The sequence below is a fragment of the Nicotiana tomentosiformis genome, chromosome 1, assembly GCF_000390325.3.
Source record: "Nicotiana tomentosiformis chromosome 1, ASM39032v3, whole genome shotgun sequence".
In the NCBI taxonomy this organism is placed as follows: Eukaryota; Viridiplantae; Streptophyta; class Magnoliopsida; order Solanales; family Solanaceae; genus Nicotiana; species Nicotiana tomentosiformis.
The window spans coordinates 102915171-102935156 of NC_090812.1; the positions used below are offsets into that span (position 1 = coordinate 102915171).

The 19986-nt window shown below is 41.7% G+C and overlaps 1 protein-coding gene across 1 annotated transcript; it reads right to left on the reverse strand.

Annotated features, from left to right (window-relative positions):
- Nucleotides 1–13037: 13037 nt before the first annotated feature.
- Nucleotides 13038–18214, reverse strand: LOC104112000 (late embryogenesis abundant protein D-34-like). The gene is made up of 4 exons (XM_070188649.1): nucleotides 17930–18214; nucleotides 14532–14558; nucleotides 13788–14093; nucleotides 13038–13460 (listed from the first exon to the last, which is right to left on the reverse strand). Exons 1-4 carry the CDS (start codon nucleotides 18197–18199, stop codon nucleotides 13305–13307), a joined length of 759 nt encoding a protein of 252 aa, XP_070044750.1. The 5' UTR covers nucleotides 18200–18214; the 3' UTR covers nucleotides 13038–13304.
- Between the last annotated feature and the right edge of the window lie 1772 nt (nucleotides 18215–19986).

Sequence of the window (19986 nt, forward strand, 5' to 3'; positions counted from 1 at the left end):
TAAAAACGGGAGATAAATTATTGAACAAAAAGAGTGAATATGCTGAGTAAAACAAGCTCAAGAGATTTATTCTTCAATAAGAGTAGTCTTTTCTTACAATGTGTGAACCTTTTTTGTGCATACAAGGATTTTCCCTTTTATAGTAGAGAGATCTTACTATATTTATAATAAAAATTATATAGTGGAGAACACATGATGAATTGTCTCTTCCTCGATTCCCGCCAAGATTCTCTCCCCTAGTACGGTTGCAACGACTCTTGTCTGCAAGCTCGATACTCGCTCGAGCTCGGTATTGGGTCGAGCCCTCGACCTTGATTCGAGTTCGACATTCGGGGTGAGTGTCAATCACCCCGTGCGTCTCCGACAACCTTCACGTTGCCTTGCGGTTCGATTTGGTCATGGGCTCGATAATGATACCGAACCGATTCCTCGATCGGTTTTGGAGCTCGAAGCTTGTTTGTACTATCTTCGGAACTCGTCTCAAAGTCTCACTTCGGTCGCTTACCATTCGAACTCGATCAAACGTACGAAGGCCGAAATCTATTTCGACCGTATACAAATAGTCCCCTCGTTTCTCAGGAAGAATGTGGTGAGAAGCGATATGATTTTCAACGGCTCGATCGGATTATAAGCCGACGTTTTCACTGGGCTCGATCATGACGTACGTGATAGCTGTCCCGTTGATTTCTTTCAAGGTATTTAATGCATGTCAGACGGTGGTCGGCCACCGCTGATATTGAACCGCCACGATATAAACCTATAAATAACCCTTCCATTTATCATTTACCACTTTTACACCTTCAATCTCCCAAATTTTCTTACTCTTTCTGCCTCTATTTCGCCGCTTGTAGAGCCACCTTCACCAGCGTTTGGCACCATCAACTTTTCATCTTCCTTTGCTTTTCTTTTTCTTATATCAATGGCTAAAATTTCAAAAATCGTACTTCAGAAGGAGAAAGCTTCCTCTTCACATCCGTCCGGCGACAAGGCACCGGTGGAGCCGCCTCCCCACGAGTATGTTCCTGGCCTGTGTACTCTAAAGATTGATTTTAAGGTTGAAAATCCTTCATCGATTCCGGGTCGATGTGAGCATGTGTCGATGTACATGTGCTCGATAACAGAGGGCTATCTTGAGGCTGTGAGGAAAGACTGCAACTGGGGTCCCCAGGTTGTGTTGCAAATTCGCTCTCCCAAAGAGAGCATCATCACTCATGTGGAGGGGTTTTTAAGTGTTTATACTTACCCCTTCACGTTGGGTCCCGTCGACCCAGTGATCATTGATTTTTGCAAAATATATCAGGTCACCCTCGGTCAAATTCATCCTTCTCTATGGCACATAGTAATCTTACTTCGCTTCTTCTCCAACAAGGCAGCTGGATTTTACCCTAAATCACCTCATACGATTGTATCGGCCTCAAATCTTTCGAGGACTAATCAGGCTCCATCGTCGGGCAACGAAAGCTTTAATGTCAAGCATCGACGAAGACAATGATCGGGGTTGGATGGGCCGTTATATTCGGGTGAGGACCCGTGACCTTATCCCGGAAGAGAAGATGCCGTTCCCCGAGGAATAAAATTTCGACCGTAAGTGATTTTCATAAGGCATTGCTTTTCGTATCTTTTTCTGATTCTATCTAATATCTCCCTCCGATATACAACTGCCCCTTGGATGCCACAAGAGGTACCCGACCTCGAGGATTAGGTTCGGAAGTTAGTCTCGACTTCCTCTTATGCCGAACGTGCTTGGCGTGATTTGGCGAAAGGTAGGTGGGAGGCCAAGAATCACGGTAAGGGTCACTTCTCATATTTTTCGAAACATTTTTTATGCTCCAATCGTTACTGACTTCCTTTCATGCAGGTGTAACCAAGGATGCCGTTTTGAGGCCTTCTAGTGGTGAGGAAGGAACCAAGTCCCCGGTTCTGAAATCGGGGAAAGATAAAAAGCGAAAAGCTGTCTCTCGGTCAGAGGACCTCAAGCCCAAAACTCTAAGGGTGAGGAGGAAGGTAATCACTCTTTCGATGGACTCGGTCCAACGACTGAGAGAAGAAGAAGAAGATGCTTTGGCTTTGGTGGTCTGATCCGCGAAAGCTATCGAGGTCGGCAGACCTTTTGAGCCGATGACGGCTACACCGGTCGTGGTTGGTTCTGATACCCTGAGTCTCGATCAGAGCATCCCAAGAGATTCTCTCGGGACTATGATAGTGGGTCATTTGCCTTCTCTTCCGACCTTTTCTAAGGAGGCATTAAAGGAAACTCGATAATTGAAGACCCCCGATATGGGCGAAGGCTCTAGTGTAGGGGATCCTTTTCGGGATTGCTTTACTGGAGTCGGTGATTCCTCCGATATTAGTGACGCTTCTCTTCTCCTAGAAGAGGCCCGGCGTTTCATTTCTCGGGTAATGATTTTACTGCGCTTGGTTTCTTCGTTCTTTTCTAAACTCGACTTGTGTTTTTTCCTTTCTGTGTAGGCCATTAGTAAGTTTCGAGCCGACCTCAGCCAGTGTAAGGTCGAGCTTCAGAAGGTCTCGGGGGAGAGAGATGCTCTGCGGCTTCTTTGCGGCCAAAAGGACGAGGTTATAAGGGACCTCCAAGCAGATTTGGCTAAGGCTTGTGAAGAAGAGCCCGAACTAGATAAGCAGGTGAGCCTCGTTCTATTAGAGTATGGGTTTGACCCAACTGTGGAAGCTAACCCTTCGTTATCTCAGCTGCAGCAAAAGGTTGAAAAGATCGGGTTGCTTTGGGAAGAAGTCGAACAAATCAAGGTCGAATGTGATCGATGGAAGGAGACTATCGACCGCCTGGCTGCAGAAAAAGAAACTATCTTGGCCAAATTATCATCAGCCGATACTAATATCTTTTTCTTTTACTCACTTGCTTCTTCTTTCTTGCCTTGTGAAGATTTTATTCATGCCTTGCGAATGTTTTCATAAGGATTTAGGCGATTTCATCGAATTCGGCCTTCGTAGCCTTTATGGACGAGTGAATGTTTGGTCGAACTTGAAATAAAAGTAGCCCACAGGCTTAGTAGTCGAGTGAATGTTTCGAACTCGAAGTAAAGTATCCCGTAGGCGTAATGGTCGAGTAGGTGCTTGCTCGAACTTGAAACAAAAGTGGCCCATAGGCTTAGCATTTGAGTGAATGATTCGAACTCCAACTTAAAGTATCGTAGCCCATAGGCTTTTTATGATCGAGTGAGTGATTGCTCGAACACGAAGTAAGATAGCCCTTAGGCTTTAATAATTGAGTGAGTGATTGCTTCGAACTCGAAGTATCGTAGCCCATAGTCCTTTTATGATCGAGTGAGTGATTGCTCGAACTCGAAGTAAGATAGCCTTTAGGCTTTAATAATTGAGTGAGTGATTGTTTCGAACTCGAACTCAAAATATCTTAGCCCGTAGACTTCTTATGATCGAGTGAGTGATTGCTCGAACTCGAAGTAAGATAGCCCTTAGGTTTTAATAATTGAGTGAGTGTGATTGTTTTAACTCGAACTCAGAGTATCGTAGCCCGTAGGCCTTTTATGACCGAGTGAGCGATTGCACGAACTCGAAATAAGATAGCCCTTAGGCTTTAATAACTGAGTGAGTGATTGTATCGAACCCGAACTCAAAGTATCTTAGCCCGTAGGCTTTTTATGACCGAGTGAGTGATTTCTGGAACTTGAAGTAAGATAGCCCGTAGGCTTTAATAATTGAGTAATGTGATTGTTTCGAACTCGAACTCAGAGTATTGTAGCCCGTAGGTCTTTTATGATCGAGTGAGTGATTGCTCAAACTCGAACTAAGATAGCCCTTAGGCTTTAATAATTGAGTGAGCGATTGCTCGAACTCGAAGTAAGATAGCCCTTAGGCTTTAATAATTGAGTGAGTGATTATTTCGAACTCGAACTCAGAGTATCGTAGCCCGTAGGCCTTTTATGATCGAGTGAGTGATTGCTCAAACTCAAAGTAAGATAGCCCTTAGGATTTAATAATTGAGTGAGTGATTGCTCGAACTCGAAGTAAGATAGCCTTAGGCTTTAATAATTGAGTGAGTGATTGTTTCGAACTCGAACTCAAAGTATCTTAGCCCGTAGCCTTTTTATAATCGAGTGAGTGATTCCTCAAACTCGAAGTAAGATAGTCCTTAGGCTTTAATAATTGAGTGAGTGATTGCTTGAACTCGAAGTAAGATAGCCCTTAGGCTTTAATAATTGAGTGAGTGATTGTTTCGAACTCGAACTCAGAGTATCGTACCCCGTAGGCCTTTTATGATCGAGTGAGTGATTGCTCTAACTCGAAGTAAGATAGCCCTTAGGCTTTAATAATTGAATGAGTGATTATTTCGAACTCGAACTCAAAGTATCTTAGCCTGTAGGCTTTTTATGACCGATTGAGCGATTGCTCGAACTCGAAGTAAGATAGCCCTTAGGCTTTAATAATTGAGTGAGTGATTGTTTCGAACTCGAACTCAAAGTATCTTAGCCTGTAGGCTTTTTATGACCGAGTGAGTGATTTCTCGAACTCGAAGTAGGATAGCCTGTAGGCTTTAATAATTGAGTGAGTGATTGTTTCGAACTCGAACTCAGAGTATTGTAGCCCGTAGGTCTTTTATGATTGAGTGAGTGATTGCTCGAACTCGAACTAAGATAGCCCTTAGGCTTTAATAATTGAGTGAGCGATTGCTCGAACTCGAAGTAAGATAGCCCTTAGGCTTTAATAGTTGAGTGAGTGATTGTTTCGAACTTGAACTCAGAGTATCGTAGCCCGTAGGCCTTTTATGATCGAGTGAGTGATTGCTCGAACTCAAAGTAAGATAGCCCTTAGGATTTAACAATTGAGTGGGTGATTGCTCAAACTCGAAGTAAGATAGCCCTTAGGTTTTGATAATTGAGTGAGTGATTGTTTCGAACTCAAACTCAAAGTATCTTAGCCCGTAGCTTTTTTATGATCGAGTGAGTGATTGCTCAAACTCGAAGTAAGATAGCCCTTAGGCTTTAATAATTGAGTGAGTGATTGCTTGAACTCGAAGTAAGATAGCCCTTAGGCTTTAATAATTTAGTGAGTGATTGTTTCGAACTCGAACTCAAAATATCTTAGCCCGTAGACTTCTTATGATCGAGTTAGTGATTGTTCGAACTCGAAGTAAGATAGCCCTTAGGTTTTAATAATTGAGTGAGTGTGATTGTTTTAACTCGAACTCAGAGTATCATAGCCCGTAGGCCTTTTATGACCGAGTGAGCGATTGCTCGAACTCGAAGTAAGATAGCCCTTAGGCTTTAATAATTGAGTGAGTGATTGTTTCGAACTCGAACTCAAAGTATCTTAGCCCGTAGGCTTTTTATGACCGAGTGAGCAATTGCTCGAACTCGAAGTAAGATAGCCCTTAGGCTTTAATAATTGAATGAGTGATTTTTTCGAACTCGAACTCAAAGTATCTTAGCCCGTAGGCTTTTTATGATCGCTTGTATCAAAAATCCTTTTGATGGTGGTTGGACTTTAAGCCTGTTTGAATCATGAAGCAGGAAGATCTTTTCAAAGTGTGAGATATCTGAAAAACGAAGAAGTTCTCCTTTATAAGTCATTGTACATATGTTTGTATCTTGTGCCAGAGTTCGAGCAAAACTACGTGGGCATGGTTCATTTTGACCATTTGGCCTTTACACGTTTCTCTGTCGAGACCTTGTTCGACATGAATTTGATATGAAACAACTTTCTTGTGCCGAACTTGATTTATTCGATTGGTAGCCCCCATTATTCGAGGTTGATTATGAAGGAGCCTCAGATACTATTGATTTGTCCCCGGGTAGCACATAATTGTTGCCTCGTTAAAAACCTTGCCGGAAAAACCCATTTGGGATAAAAGCCGAACTAAGGGGAAAAAGAGTACAATGCGTGCTTTGAAACCAGAGGTCTTGATGTTTTTTGTCGAATTCCTGCAATGAATTAGTGTGGAATATACGTATATAGACGATAGAGAAGAGAAAATCATACCTTAACAATAATATCGTTTGAGAAGCGATATATTCCAATTGTTTGGTAATGGTTTTCCATCCATTGCTCTAAGTTTATAAGACCCTTTCCCGACTATATCGAGGACTTAATAGGGTCCTTCTCAATTTGGGCCGAGCTTCCCTTCATTAGGATCTCGAGTGTTGACGGTGACTTTCCTTAGGACCAAGTCCCCGGTCTTGAAATAGCGGAGGTTGGTTCTTCTGTTATAGTACCTTTCGATTCGTTATTTTTGTGCAGCCATTCGAACCAGTGCCGCTTTTCATTTTTCATCTAATAATTCGAGGCTAGTATTCATTGCCTCGTAGTTCGATTCTTCCGATGTATGTCGGAACCTTGCGCTTGGTTCCCCGACTTAGACCGAAATTAAATCTTCGGAGCCATACACTAAGGAAAATGGAGTCGCTCCTGTACTGGATTTAGATGTTGTCCGATATGCCCAAAGGACTTCGGGCAAAATTTCTCTCCACTTTCCTTTGGCTTCGTTCAATCTTTTTTTTATGTTTTGGATGATAATCTTGTTCGTTGATTCGGCCTGTCCGTTCCCACTAGGATGATATGGTGTTGATAGTATCCTTTTTATTTTATGATCTTCGAGAAATTTTGTCACTTTACCGCCGATAAATTGCTTACCATTGTCACATGTTATTTCTGCTAGTATGCCAAATCTACACACGATGTGATCCCAGTTGAAATCTATAACCTCTTTCTCTCTTACTTTTTCGAACGCCTGTGCTTCAACCCATTTAGAGAAATAGTCAGTCATAAACAAAATGAATTTAGCTTTACCTGTGGTCGATGGTAGAGGGCCGACGATATCCATTCCCCATTTCATGAATGGCCATGGAGAAATGACTGAATGAAGCCGCTCTCCGGGTTGATGGATCATTGGTGCAAACCTTTGACATTTATCACATTTAAGAATGAACTCCTTAGTGTCCTTTTCCATGCTATCCCAGAAGTATCCCGCTCTGATGATTTTGCGAATTAGTGGTTCGGCGCCAGAGTGGTTTCCACAGGTGCCTTCATGGACCTCTCGTAAAACATAATCGATGTCCCCTGGTCCCAAGCATACTGCCAGTGGTCCGTCGAACGTCCTTCTGTACAACGTTCCATCTTCAACTAACGTGAATCGAGCAACCTTGATTCGTAGTACCCTCGATTCTTTAGAGTTCGATGGGAGTTTTCCGTTCTTTAAGTATTCAATATACTTATTCCTCCAATCCCAGGTTAAGCTTGCGGAATTTATCTTGGCATTCCCTCCCTCGATTATAGATCTCGAAGGTTGAACGACAGTCTCCGAGTCGATCTTATCTTCTTCGACCGGCGACCCCAGATTTGCGAGTAGGTCGGCCTCACTATTTTGTTCTCAAGGCACATGTTGTAGGGTCCATTCTTTGAAACGGTGTAGAGTTACCTGTAGTTTGTCCAAATACCTCTGCATCCTATCTTATCGAACTTCAAAAGATTTGTTCACTTGGTTCACTACTAGCAAAGAGTCACATTTAGCTTCAATGACTTCTTCTCCCAAGCTCTTAGCTAGCTCGAGAACTGCAATCATGGCCTCGTACTCGGCCTCATTGTTAGTTAATCTAGTAGTTTTGATGGATTGCCTAATATTGCCACCTGTGGGGGGGTTTTAATACGATGCCAAGCCCGGATCCCTTCACATTTGAAGCATCATCTGTGTAGAGGGTCCAAACCCCCGACGATGTACCTGATTTTACAACAGTTCCTTTTCAACTTCGGGTACGAGGGTTGGTGTGAAATCGGCCACGAATTCTGCTAAAATTTGGGACTTGATGGCCGTTCGAGGCTAATATTCAATATCGTAACCACTGAGTTCGACGGCCCATTTGGCCAGTCGGCCCGATAGTTCGGGCTTGTGCAAAATGTTTCGAAGTGGGCAAATTGTTAAAACGCATACGGGGTGACATTGAAAGCATGGTCTTAACTTTCTAGAGGCGCTTATCAATGCAAGCGCTAATTTTTCTAAGTGTGGGTATCTAGTCTCTGCCTCTCCTAAGGTCCGACTTACATAATAAACAGGAAATTACGTACTTTGCTCTTCTCGAACTAGGACACCACTTACCGCGATTTCCGATACAGCTAAGTATAAGTAAAACTTCTTATCTGTCTTCGGAGTGTGAAGTAATGGTAGGCTCTATAGGTACCGCTTCAGTTGTTCAAGTGCCTGTTGGCATTCTGGGGTCCAGGTGAAATCGTTCTTCTTTTTGAGCAGAGAGAAGAATTTGTGGCTTCGATCTGACGACCTTGAAATGAATCGGCCTAAGGCAGCTATCGGTCCGGTTAGCCTTTGCACTGTTTTCACACTATCCACGATGGTGATGTCTTCGATGGCTCTGATTTGTCGGGGTTGATCTCGATCCCCCGATCCGACACCATGAGCCCGAGGAACTTGCCCGATCCAACCCCGAAAGCACATTTCTCGGGGTTGAGCTTCATGTTGTATTTCCTTAAAACTTTGAACGTTTCCTGCAAATGAGTCAAATGGTCCTCTGCGCACAGGGACTTAACTAGCATGTCATCAATGTAAACTTCCATCGATTTACCTATTTGTTCTTCGAACATTTTATTCACTAGGCGTTGGTACGTAGCCCCTGTGTTTTTTAGCCCGAATGGTATTACATTATAGCAATAGGTTCCATACTTAGTGACAAATGAAGTTTTTTCTTGGTCCTCCGGGTTCATGATAATTTGATTGTACCCGGAATAGGCGTCGAGAAAAGTGAGGATCTCGTGCCCGACTGTGGCATAGATCAAGCGATCGATGCTAGGCAGTGGAAAAGAATCTTTGGGGCATGCTTTGTATAGATCTTTATAATCTACACACATTCTAAGTTTGTTCCCCTTTTTTGGGGACTACAACCACATTGGCTAACCATTCGGGATATTTTACTTCCCAAATTGACCTTATTTTGAGAAGTTTAGTTACCTCATCTCTTACAAATGCGTGTTTTACCTCGAATTGAGGTCTTCTTTTTTGCTTCATCGGTTTGAACCTAGGGTCCAAACTCAGCTGGTGCGTTGTTATCGATGGTGGGATCCCTGTCATGTCTAAATAGGACCAAGCAAAACAATCTATGTTATCAATAAGAAATTGAATAATTTTTTTCCTGAATTCGGGGGTCAACCCCGTTCCCAGGTATAACTTTCTCTCGGGCAGATGTTCGATTAATATAACCTGCTCCAATTCTTCGATCATCGACTTGGTGGCGTCGGAGTCGTCAGGGACGATGAGAGCTCGAGGTGTCGGAAACTCTTCCTCGTCATCTTTTATTTCCTGCTTCACCGATTCGGTCGAGACTGGTTGCTGTGATTGCTATTTGGTTTCTCGCCTATCTTTGTGCTCGACCTTTCTGAGGCCGATAACGTTGGTATCAGTGTTATCTCATCGACCGCAAACATTTCCTTCGCAGCATGTTGCTCCCCGTATACTATTTTCACGCCATCCAACGTAGGGAATTTCATCACTTGGTGTTGAGTCGAAGGCACTGCCCTTATATTGTGGATCCATGGTCTTCCGAGTAGGGTATTGTACCTCATATCGCCTTCAATTACGTGGAACTTGGTGTTTTGGATGGTTCCAGCCACATTTATAGGCAGAATAATTTCCCCTTTAGTTGTTTCACTGGCCATATTGAAGCCGTTTAAGACCCGAGCTGCGAGCACGACTTGATTCTGTAAACTGAGCTTTTCCACTACCTAAGATCGGATGATATTCGCAGAGCTACCTGGATCCACTAAGACACGCTTAACTTGAACTTTATTTAATAGTATATAAATTACTAGAGCATCGTTGTGAGGTTGAGAGATGACCTCGGCTTCTTCAATTCCGAATGATAAAGTGCCCTCGGGTACATAGCCTCGAGTTCGGTTTTCCCCTGTGGCCGGTATCTTTCCGCATTTGAGCACGGGTCCCTATGGAGTATCGACCCCACTGATGATTATATGAATGATATGTAGAGGTTCCTCTTGTTTATCTTTTTTGCTGGTTCTTTGAAGTGATTCTTGGCTCGGTCACTAAGGAACTCTCAAAGGTGGCCCTCATTGAATCGACATGCTACCTCTTTCTTAGTTGTCTGCAATCCTCGGTCATGTGGCCATGCGTACCATGATACTTGCACATTGAATTCGGGTTCCTTTGGGAAGGGTAGGTTTGCATGGGTCTGGGCCACCTAGTATTTTTGATTCTTTCGATCGCCGATACAATTCCCGATGCGTCGACGCTGAAATTATACTCCGACAGCCGAGGTGCCTCTATAGGATCGACATATTTATCAAATCCACTCTTGCTCATAAGCCCCCGAGAATTTTTTCCTCGATCACTCCTTCGATTGTTCTGAGCGGCATTGCGCGTTGAACCGTTGTTCATTCGATCTGCGACGTGTGGTTGATATCGGTCTCTGTTCGGCCTTTTCTCTCTGTCGATGTCCCTCTGTTTTTTAATAGCTGTCCTGTTCTGATGCATGGATCCTGAAGGAGCTCCTAACTGGTCGTCTTCGACCCTAATTTTTGACTGATATCGGTTGTGTACATCCGCCCAAGTTATTGCTGGATACTCGATCAAATTTTTCTTTGGCCGACGTGATGCTATTGAAATTTGCTCGTTCAACCCTTGGGTGAAAGCTTGGACGGCCCAGTCGTCTGTAACCGGTGGCAATTCCATGCGTTCCATTTGAAATCGGGACACGAACTCCCTCAGCATTTCATTACCCCTTTGTTTTACTTTGAAGAGGTCCGATTTCCTTGTTGCAACCTTTATGGCATCAGCATGTGCCTTTACAAACGAATCCGCTAACATGGCAAAAGAATCGATAGAATTTGGTGGCAGATTAATATACCAAATCATCGCTCCCTTCGAGAGGGTCTCTCCGAATGTTTTCAATAACACAGATTCGATCTCATCGTCTTCCAAATTGTTACCTTGATGGCACACGTGTAAGAGGTGACGTGTTCGTTGGGATCGGTCGTACCGTTATATTTGGGAATTTCGGGCATACAAAATTTTTTGGGGATTGATTTTGGGGCTGCACTCGAGGGAAAAGGCTTTTGTATGAATTTTTTCGAATCCAACCCTTTTATCATTGGTGGAGCTCCCGGGATCTGATCGACCCTGGAATTATGTTTTTCTATTTTTTTATCATTGGCTTCGACTCGTTTTGTGAGTTCCTCGAGCAATTTAGTAATTTCGGGAGTAGTCCCGATTCTTGCTCGTTTTACTTCACTATGGCTGGCTCCGTTCTATGGGTGATTTATCGAAGCGGATTGGGCTCCGGCCTGCTTTGTACCTGAGTTTGGTTTTGCAACTGAGCTATCGCTATTTGCTGGGCTTGTAACATCTCGAAGATTATCCGTAAGTGACTCCGATCTCCTCCACGTTATGGGTGTCTTGAGCTACGGATCGAGTACCGCCCTGAATGCTTTTTTCCGGTTCGGAACGTTGGTTCGCCTCAAGAGCCACTTGTGAATTGACATCTAGCGGTACTTCGACTCGGATTTCAGGTGCTTCAACTCGAGCTTCAGTGACATCGTTAAGTGGCCTTCCGGCCCTGGGTATCAAGTTGTTGGTTTCATCTTGAAGGCCGACTTCGTGGTCGATGGATAAAGCCATCAATCGAGGGTTTGCCGTTGCTGATTCGAAGTTGTAAACTGGTGTGTATTGCAGATTTATATCAAACAACCACTGTTACCCTTAGCCCTATTGTAGGCGCCAAACTGTTTAGCCGAAAAATCGGATATAGTTGAATTTATAAGTAGTTCTAAGGATATGTGATATAGCTTGACATAAATCGTACGTAGAAGTGGAAATGTTTAGATTCTTGGCTATAAAAACGAGAGATAAATTATTGAATAAGAAGAGTGAGTATGCTGAGTAAAACAAGCTCAAGAGATTTATTCTTCAATAAGAGAAGTAGTCTTTTTCTTACAATGTGTGAACCTTTTTTGTGCTTACAAGGATTCCCCCTTTTATAGTAGAAGGATCTTACTTTATTTATAATAAAAAATATATAGTGGAGAACCCATGATGAATTGTCTCTTCCTCGATTCCCGCCAAGATTCTCTTCCCTAGTGCGGTTGCAACGGCTCTTGTCTGCGAGCTCGATACTGGCTCGAGCTCGGTATTGGGTCGAGCCCTCGGCCTTGATTCGAGTTCGACATTCAGGGTGAATATCAATCGGTCCGTGCGTCTCCGACAACCTTCACATTGCCTTGCGGTTCGATTTGGTCATGGGCTCGATAATGATACCGAGCCGATTCCTCGATCGGTCTTAAAGCTCGAAGCTTGTTTGTACTATCTTCGGAACTCGTCTCGAAGTCTCACTTCGGTCGCTTACCATTCGAACTCGATCAAATGTACGAAGACCGAAATCTATTTCGACCGTATACAAGTACATTGCATTAGGTGGCAGATAGAAATCTCATAGATTAGCTGTAGAAAAGATTAGATCTTTTTAATTTGATCACTGCGCTTTGCACAGAGAGCCAGCCAAGTTACGGGTTCAATACTTGCCATCACTCAATTACCCCATATGGCTTTCGGGTAGTCCAAGTGGGGCAAGTGCACAAATAGCCATTCTCAGAGATGCTATTTAGATATTAGTCAATACTTATTTTGTCCTCAAATTTTAAACTAAAAATCTTAACTTTAGGACAATTCAGGAATTTGAACTGGAAAACTGAAATTTATGACACACTTGCTAATTCTTAAAAGAGTGGACATTAGGCTTTCTAGCTTGAAATTGGGTGCCCAAAATATATTAGAGGGGCTCATCACCAGTCCAATTGTAGAACTACTCATAGCCCAAATGAACCATTTATTAAAGAAACCCCAAAACAACCGATGCTACACACTTTTTAAACACTTGAAGGTGCACTTATTTTTTTTACCACAGTGTATAGAGTATGGAATTTAAGCTACTTATGAATTAATAGCTTATTTTTACAACACTGATCCATGACCATGAATATAATTGGAACATTTGAACTCAGTTGACATCCGATCTAAGTAATGCTAATTAGAAAAAAAAAAGGATAAGAAAGAAATGGATTAAGCTCTAATCGACCAAAGAACTCGTGCCGACTTTGCTATTAACATGAACTTCCCCAGTTATACGCCTGAAAAGTTCACAAAACTTGCAAAACCACCATACAAGCCTACAACCTAAGAGGATAACTTTACCCAAAAACAGATGATGGTTTTGTGTATACACAAAACTACTAGCTTGGAACAAAGACAAGAACCCAGACAAAAAGACCCATTATATTTCGGATTGTGCTCAAACGCTGATTTAGAATTCGTTCAGACTGGATGCCACAGCCATAGATGCTGCTACGCCTCCAGGGTGTGTAGCCAAGTCACTCTTAGTCCTTATTTCAGCACCCACTACTCCTTCTGCATCTTCCTTCTTCACTGCCTTGTCACCTATAAGCCTGCTCGTTGCATCCTAAAGAATAGTAAAAAACAAGAATTAGTTTCTATCCGCTAGCTGATTCTTTTACACTGGGGTCATTTTATTATAGCTAATAAGACGCAAAAGGGTCAACGTACATATCCCTATACTACGCGTAATAGAATATTCTTGCCCTCCATTGAAAAAGTATCTCATTCGTATCCTTGCCATAACCAAAGTGGCTCGATTTTGCCAGCAGTTAAAAGGCATACTTTTTAAGTTCTCTGTTAGAACATCACTGAGAGTTCTAATCGTGTCAGATAGGGTGACATATTTCTAAGTTCTAGAATGATGTTAATTGTTTCATATGAAATGACTTACTGTTAGAACATCACTGAGAGTAGTCTTATCATCCTCTGGCGTGGTTCGAGCATTTATAGCAGCTGCATGTTGAGCTTCTGCTCCTATACCTCCCGGCATCACCTCACCTAGTCCTGTAGCTCTTACTTCTGCAGCCTGTATCGCTGCTGCGTCGCTCTGCTCAATTGGTTTATCCCCTGCAGTAAGTGCTACTGCCTCCAAAGCTTCACCTATGGTAGTGGACTCGGACTGAACTCCTGTTGTAGGATATCGTGCAGCTCTTTCTCCATCACCTGCTTCTGATGGATAAATATATTGTCCAACAACCTAAAATTGATAAAATCCTTTAATGTTTTTTTTTCCTGGCTTTAATACATATCAACCCCCAAAAGTGCAGTATTTTGTGCGCCCCTATTTAGCTTTATGACACTCGCAGTACATATATATGAGTTCAACTTTTTATGTTTTCAAATTGGAATATTTGAATTCAGTTTAACCCAATAAATATTAAAGTGCATACTACATCTTAGACACTTTTTCCTATTTAATCTTAAATGATACCTTCCTTAATTTAAAGAATTTTTGCTTTAACTTTTACATTTTATCTTTAATAACATAGTACTCTTATATTCATAATTCATACTAGTACAAATTTGAAACCATGAGCCTAAAACTAGTTTTGGTATATGTCAAGAAGAGATAATTTTTTTAAACTTCATGAACTCCCCGATCAAATATCTTGATATATAGTGGAGTAGTACGTACCTCGCCACCGACAGCTTCTGAAACAAGGCGAGTGTTAGTCCCGCCAATATTGCTGTATTTGTAAATAATAATTCTGTAAAATATAAGTTATCGTAATGAAACAATAATTAATTCGAGCCCACTGAATTCACAGTGTTTCCTTAAGGAATTTAATCCCCTCCTAGTATCTAAGGTAATGGATTATTTCCTCCCAGGATAGAACGAATCACACACTAGTGTAGCGGTACTTCAAACCCCAGTGTTCCAGCGAACACAAAGTTCGGTAGCAAATCACACTTACAGTTGCTTTGTTTGAAGTTAAAACAATGCAGAACGAAGGAGTAGAAACTCAAAAAATCGTATGAAAATGCTGAGAGGAAGGAGTGCAATGTATAGCCAAATCTGTTGAGCGATTTCAGTTTTGTGTCTTGTGTATTGTGTGTGTCTTTCTTCAATAACTGCTGCACATATATATAGCAGCCAGTGTTGAAGAAGAACAATCGTCCACCCTCCATGGTGGAGCATGCACTAGCTTATTTGTGGAGCAAGCACTTATTTATGGAGCAAGCACATTCATGGTGGGAAGAGCATTAGGCGGCTGCTATTGTAGCTGGTGGTCAATACACGGATTGAAAAATATCCGTTACAAATGCGGATAATCTTACATTAATATTTACTATTAACAAATAAATTTGGTCCAAAAAAATTAATCAATCAATCGATCATTTGACCAAATCCAAATCCGAAGCCAAGCCGAGCGAGCGACGACGACGACGGCGCGAGGCTTGCTTTCTTCTTAACTCTTTAAGAGCTACAAGAAGAGAAAATATATATATACCCACCAAAAATCTTTTCCTCTTCCAATATGAGACAATGTCTCATTGTCAAGAGGGAAAAACTTAAAATTTTACTCAAAAATTTCATTTTTCCTCCATTTTCCATTCACCCTCATTTTAAGACTATTTCATCTTAAAAACAAAAAACCTCAAAAATCCCCTACATGAATGGGGAATGGCTATATCACGGAAGTATGCATGGAAAAACTGTGTGATTTACAAGCAAAGATTAATCGCATCTGGATAAGTAGGTTTCCCTTTGAACTTTCCGTAGTAAACTTATGTCGGATATACTCGGTCAATCGGTAGATTTGATATCTTTGAACCGTCGATCTTTGGTGTATACCTAGACAACCATAAGTCACACAATCAACCCTTAACCGTCTTTGGTTCTCATTGTTGTGTTCGTTTCAGCCATGAACACCGCCTGGTTTCATAAGTGCGTAGAGAACTGGCCTTACAAAGTTCTCCTTGAAGCGGCTAACACTTCACACTTACATAGGTGATTCCTAAACGTGTCATCCTGTAGATACACTATTTGATATACCCTGTATCAAATTTAGAAATCATTAAAAAGTCTTAATATTTTATCCTTGGTACTGAACATTGTCTCATCACGAGAACGGACTAAAATTTTATTTGACAATGTTGAACCGTCATTAATGACTTTGTTTGATCTCCTTGAACCTAGATCTTGGGATCTCCAGTCTTCTAGGTAGAGTTACCGCCACAATGACTTGTTCTCGGCCATAGCCCCATTCCCCTTGATGATTTCTCAACTACCTCTCTAGTTAGGCCTTTTGTAAGTGGATCCGACACATTATCACTTGACTTTACATAGTCAATCGTGATAATTCCTCTAGAGAGTAATTGCCTAACGGTTTTATGTCTTCGTCGTATATGACGAGATTTACCGTTATACATAACGCTCCCAGCCCTTTCAATTGCCGCTTGACTATCACAATGTATGCATATTTGGGCCAACGGTTTGGGCCAAAATGTAATGTCTTTCAAGAAATTCCGGAGCCATTCAGCTTCTTCACCGGCTTTATCTAAGGCTATGAATTCAGCCTCCATTGTAGAGCGGGCAATACATGTTTGTTTGGACGACTTTCAAGATACCGCTCCTCCACCAATAGTGAATACATATCCACTCGTGGACTTAGAATCAGTTGAACCGGTGATCCAATTTGCATCACAGTATCCCTCAATCACCCCAGGGAATTTACTGCAGTGCAAGTCAAAGTTCTGGGTATGTTCTAAATATCCCAAAACTCGTTTCATTGCCATCCAATGAGATTGGCCTGAATTGCTCGTATATCGACTCAGTTTACTTATAGCACAAGCTATATCTGGTCGTGTACAATTCATGATATACATTAAGCATCCCAACACACGAGCATAATCCAATTGTGATATGCTTTGACCTTTATTCTTTGCTAATGCAAGATTCATGTCAATTGGAGTCTTTGTAATTTTAAAGCCCAAGTGCTTGAAGTTTTCAAGTACTGGCTTAATATAATGAGATTGCGACAATGCCAGACCTTGAGGAGTCTTATGGATCTTAATTCCCAGAATTAAATCAGCAACTCCCAAGTCTTTCATATCAAACTTGCTATTGAGCATATGCTTAGTAGCATTTATGTTGGCAATGTCATTACTCATTATCAGCATATCATCCACATATAGACAAACAATGACTATGTGATTTGGAACATTTTTAATGTATACACATTTATCACATTCATTTATCTTAAAACCATTTGACAACATTGTTTGGTCAAATTTCGCATGCCATTATTTGGGTGCTTGTTTTAGTCCGTAAAGAGACTTAACAAGTCTACATACCTTCTTTTTTTTACTTGGAACCACAAACCCTTCAGGTTGTTCCATGTAAATTTCTTCCTCCAACTCTCCATTTAAGAAGGCCGTCTTAACATCCATTTAATGAATTTCAAGACCATACACTGCAGCTAATGCTACTAACATCCGTATGGACGTAATTCTTGTAACTGGAGAGTATGTATCAAAGTAGTCTAGACCTTTTCGTTGTCTATACCCTTTGACTACGAGTCTTGCCTTGAATTTGTCAATAGTGCCATCATCTTTGATTTTTCTCTTAAAAATCCATTTAGAACCCAAAGGTTTATTTCCAGGAGGAAGATCAACCAATTCCCATGTATGGTTGTTCAATATGGATTCTATTTCACTATTGACTGCCTCTTTCCCATGTATGGTTGTTCAATACACGGATTGGAAAATATCCATTATAAATGGGGATAATCTTACGTTAATATTTACTATTAACAAATAAATTTGGTCCAAAAATCCGAAGCCGAAGCCGTAGCCGAAGCCGTAGCCGAGCGACGGCGCGAGGCTTGCTTTCTTCTTAACTCTTTAAGAGCTACAAGAAGAGCAAATATATATATACCCACCAAAAATCTTTTCCTCTTCCAATATGGGACAATGTCTCATTGTCAAGAGGGGAAACTTAAAATTTTACTCAAAAATTTTATTTTCCCTCCATTTCCCATTCACCCTCATTTTAAGACTATTTTATCTTAAAAACAAAAAACCTCAACAGCGAGTACCCCCAACTTCTGCTTGAGAGACGGTGACACCTTCATCTCTGGCGATATCCGTCATGTCATCACGGCTTACGGCACCAATACGCTCATTCTGAGCGGTGGCTGACTGCATAATTGATGCAGGACCCCCTTTTGGAACATGACCTAGTGCTATACTCTCAGCTGACTGCATGATAGTTGCATCTTGTGGCGCTACAGGTTTTGAAGCAAGTTGGCTTGAGACCTCGAACACGTCCCCATATTTTATTGGTTGTTCTTGACTCATTTTTTTCCGTTTCCAACGAGTTAGTATACATTTTTTTCCCACTGAATACTGGGTATCATATCGAGCTCCATTAAATAGCGCCAGGAAGGAAAAAGAAGGAGCAGTGCGGTCAATATATTAGAAGTTGGAAATACACGTGTTGCAGTGCTTGTTTGAACACTTCAATCTTGATTATACAGGTGCTGGTTTGTAGGTTCCGTTTAAGCCAGCCACCTATTCTTTTCAACTTAAAACAAAAGTTCTTCCCGAGGTCCTGTTTCTTGAAATTATTTGATGGAACAAACTTATAAGCATTACGTAGATCAAAATAAAATAATTTAAAGTAGGTTCGACTTTCACTACAATACTGTTTGTTTACCTTCAAAATGGATAACAATTAAATTTATTAGTGGTTTTAACGATATACAGATTAATTAGTACAAACAAATAAATTAAATTGCTATTGAATAAAAAAAGACAAAAGTAAACTCAAATCACACGAGTTGGATAGTTTCAGCCTTAATGAAATAACCATTCTCGAACCGAGCTCACAGAGATGAGAAAGAACAAAAGCTGTAGACAAAGAAAATAATAATATAATTGCTTTTGAGTGCGTGTTACCATATGTTTCATGAATTATCAGACCACCTTTATATAGTAGGGAAGTCCTATTTTAGGTACAACTCTATAAAAGGTAAAAAATCTTCTAATTCACTGATTGCCGGTTCCTCGCCGATATGTGCTGAGATCCCCGCCGTAATATTCGGGTCGGTTACGGATATTTCGGCCTTCTGTTGGCTATGTTGGATTGTCCGACAATGTCTTTCGAAGTCGATCGAGGCTAAGACCGATTCCGGGACCATGACCTCGATATTCTCGAAGGCAGACGTCATGCCCCTAGGTTCTGGCCCGGTGGGACTTTGGCTCAATTTTCGGTCCCTTGTTGCCATGTCTCGAATCTGGCTTATTTTGTCGGAGGGTAGGATGCACCATGTGCTCGATTTCACCCGTATACAGGTAGACCCTCATTTTTTTGGAGAGTAAACGACGAGAAACGACATGAGCTTCTGATTCTTATTTCGATACATCGTGACATAAACGACAAAATAACCGAAACATCTCGTCAGTCAAGTCACAATGGTATTAAATGCATGTCAGCCGTCGGTCGGCCGTTCCTGAATGCGAAATGCAGCTGAACTACTATAAATATCCCCTTCTTCGTTCATTTTAACTTTACATCCAAAACTTCTACCCTCGTACCTTTAAAATTTCAATAGTATTTAGCACTTTTACCCCGGTTATTCGAGGTCCTGTGCAAGAATCTTTACCCATCTTCATTCTCAAAACAAAAAGTCTAATCTTTCAACTTCCTTTCTTTCTTGTCCTTTCTCAAATTTTCCTCCATTATCATTCTCTGAAGAAATGGAAAAAAAACTTTCAAAACCATTCCCAAGAAAGAAACTCCTTCTTCGGGGCCGGCTATTGAGGCCGAGAGGACCGCTCCGCGCGCGACTGTCGATGAACCAGTACTTGTACCCCCTTTGAAAATGTTTATCCTCGGGGGATGCTCGGTCAACGTCGATTTCAAGGTCGAAAAGCCTTCCTCAATACAGGGCCGTTGTGAGGAGGTCTCGAGATACATCTGCTCGATCCCCGAAGAGGTCCTCCATAAGGTCCAAAAAGATTGCAACTGGGCCGATAAGGACATAGTGGTCCCCGACCCCGATGTGGCCATTACCACTTATGTCGAGGGATACTTAAGTGTTTACACTTATCCCTTTACACTAGGCCCGGTGGACCCGATGAAT

Coding starts and splice junctions, on each gene's coding strand:
- LOC104112000 (XM_070188649.1), bottom strand. CDS start 18,199: ATGAGTCAAGAACAACCAATAAAATATGGGGACGTGTTCGAGGTCTCA. Junction 14,559..17,929: donor CAGAAGTTGGGGGTACTCGC/TGTTGAGGTTTT, acceptor ACTAACACTCGC/CTTGTTTCAGAAGCTGTCGG. Junction 14,094..14,531: donor CAGAAGCTGTCGGTGGCGAG/GTACGTACTACT, acceptor TATCAATTTTAG/GTTGTTGGACAATATATTTA.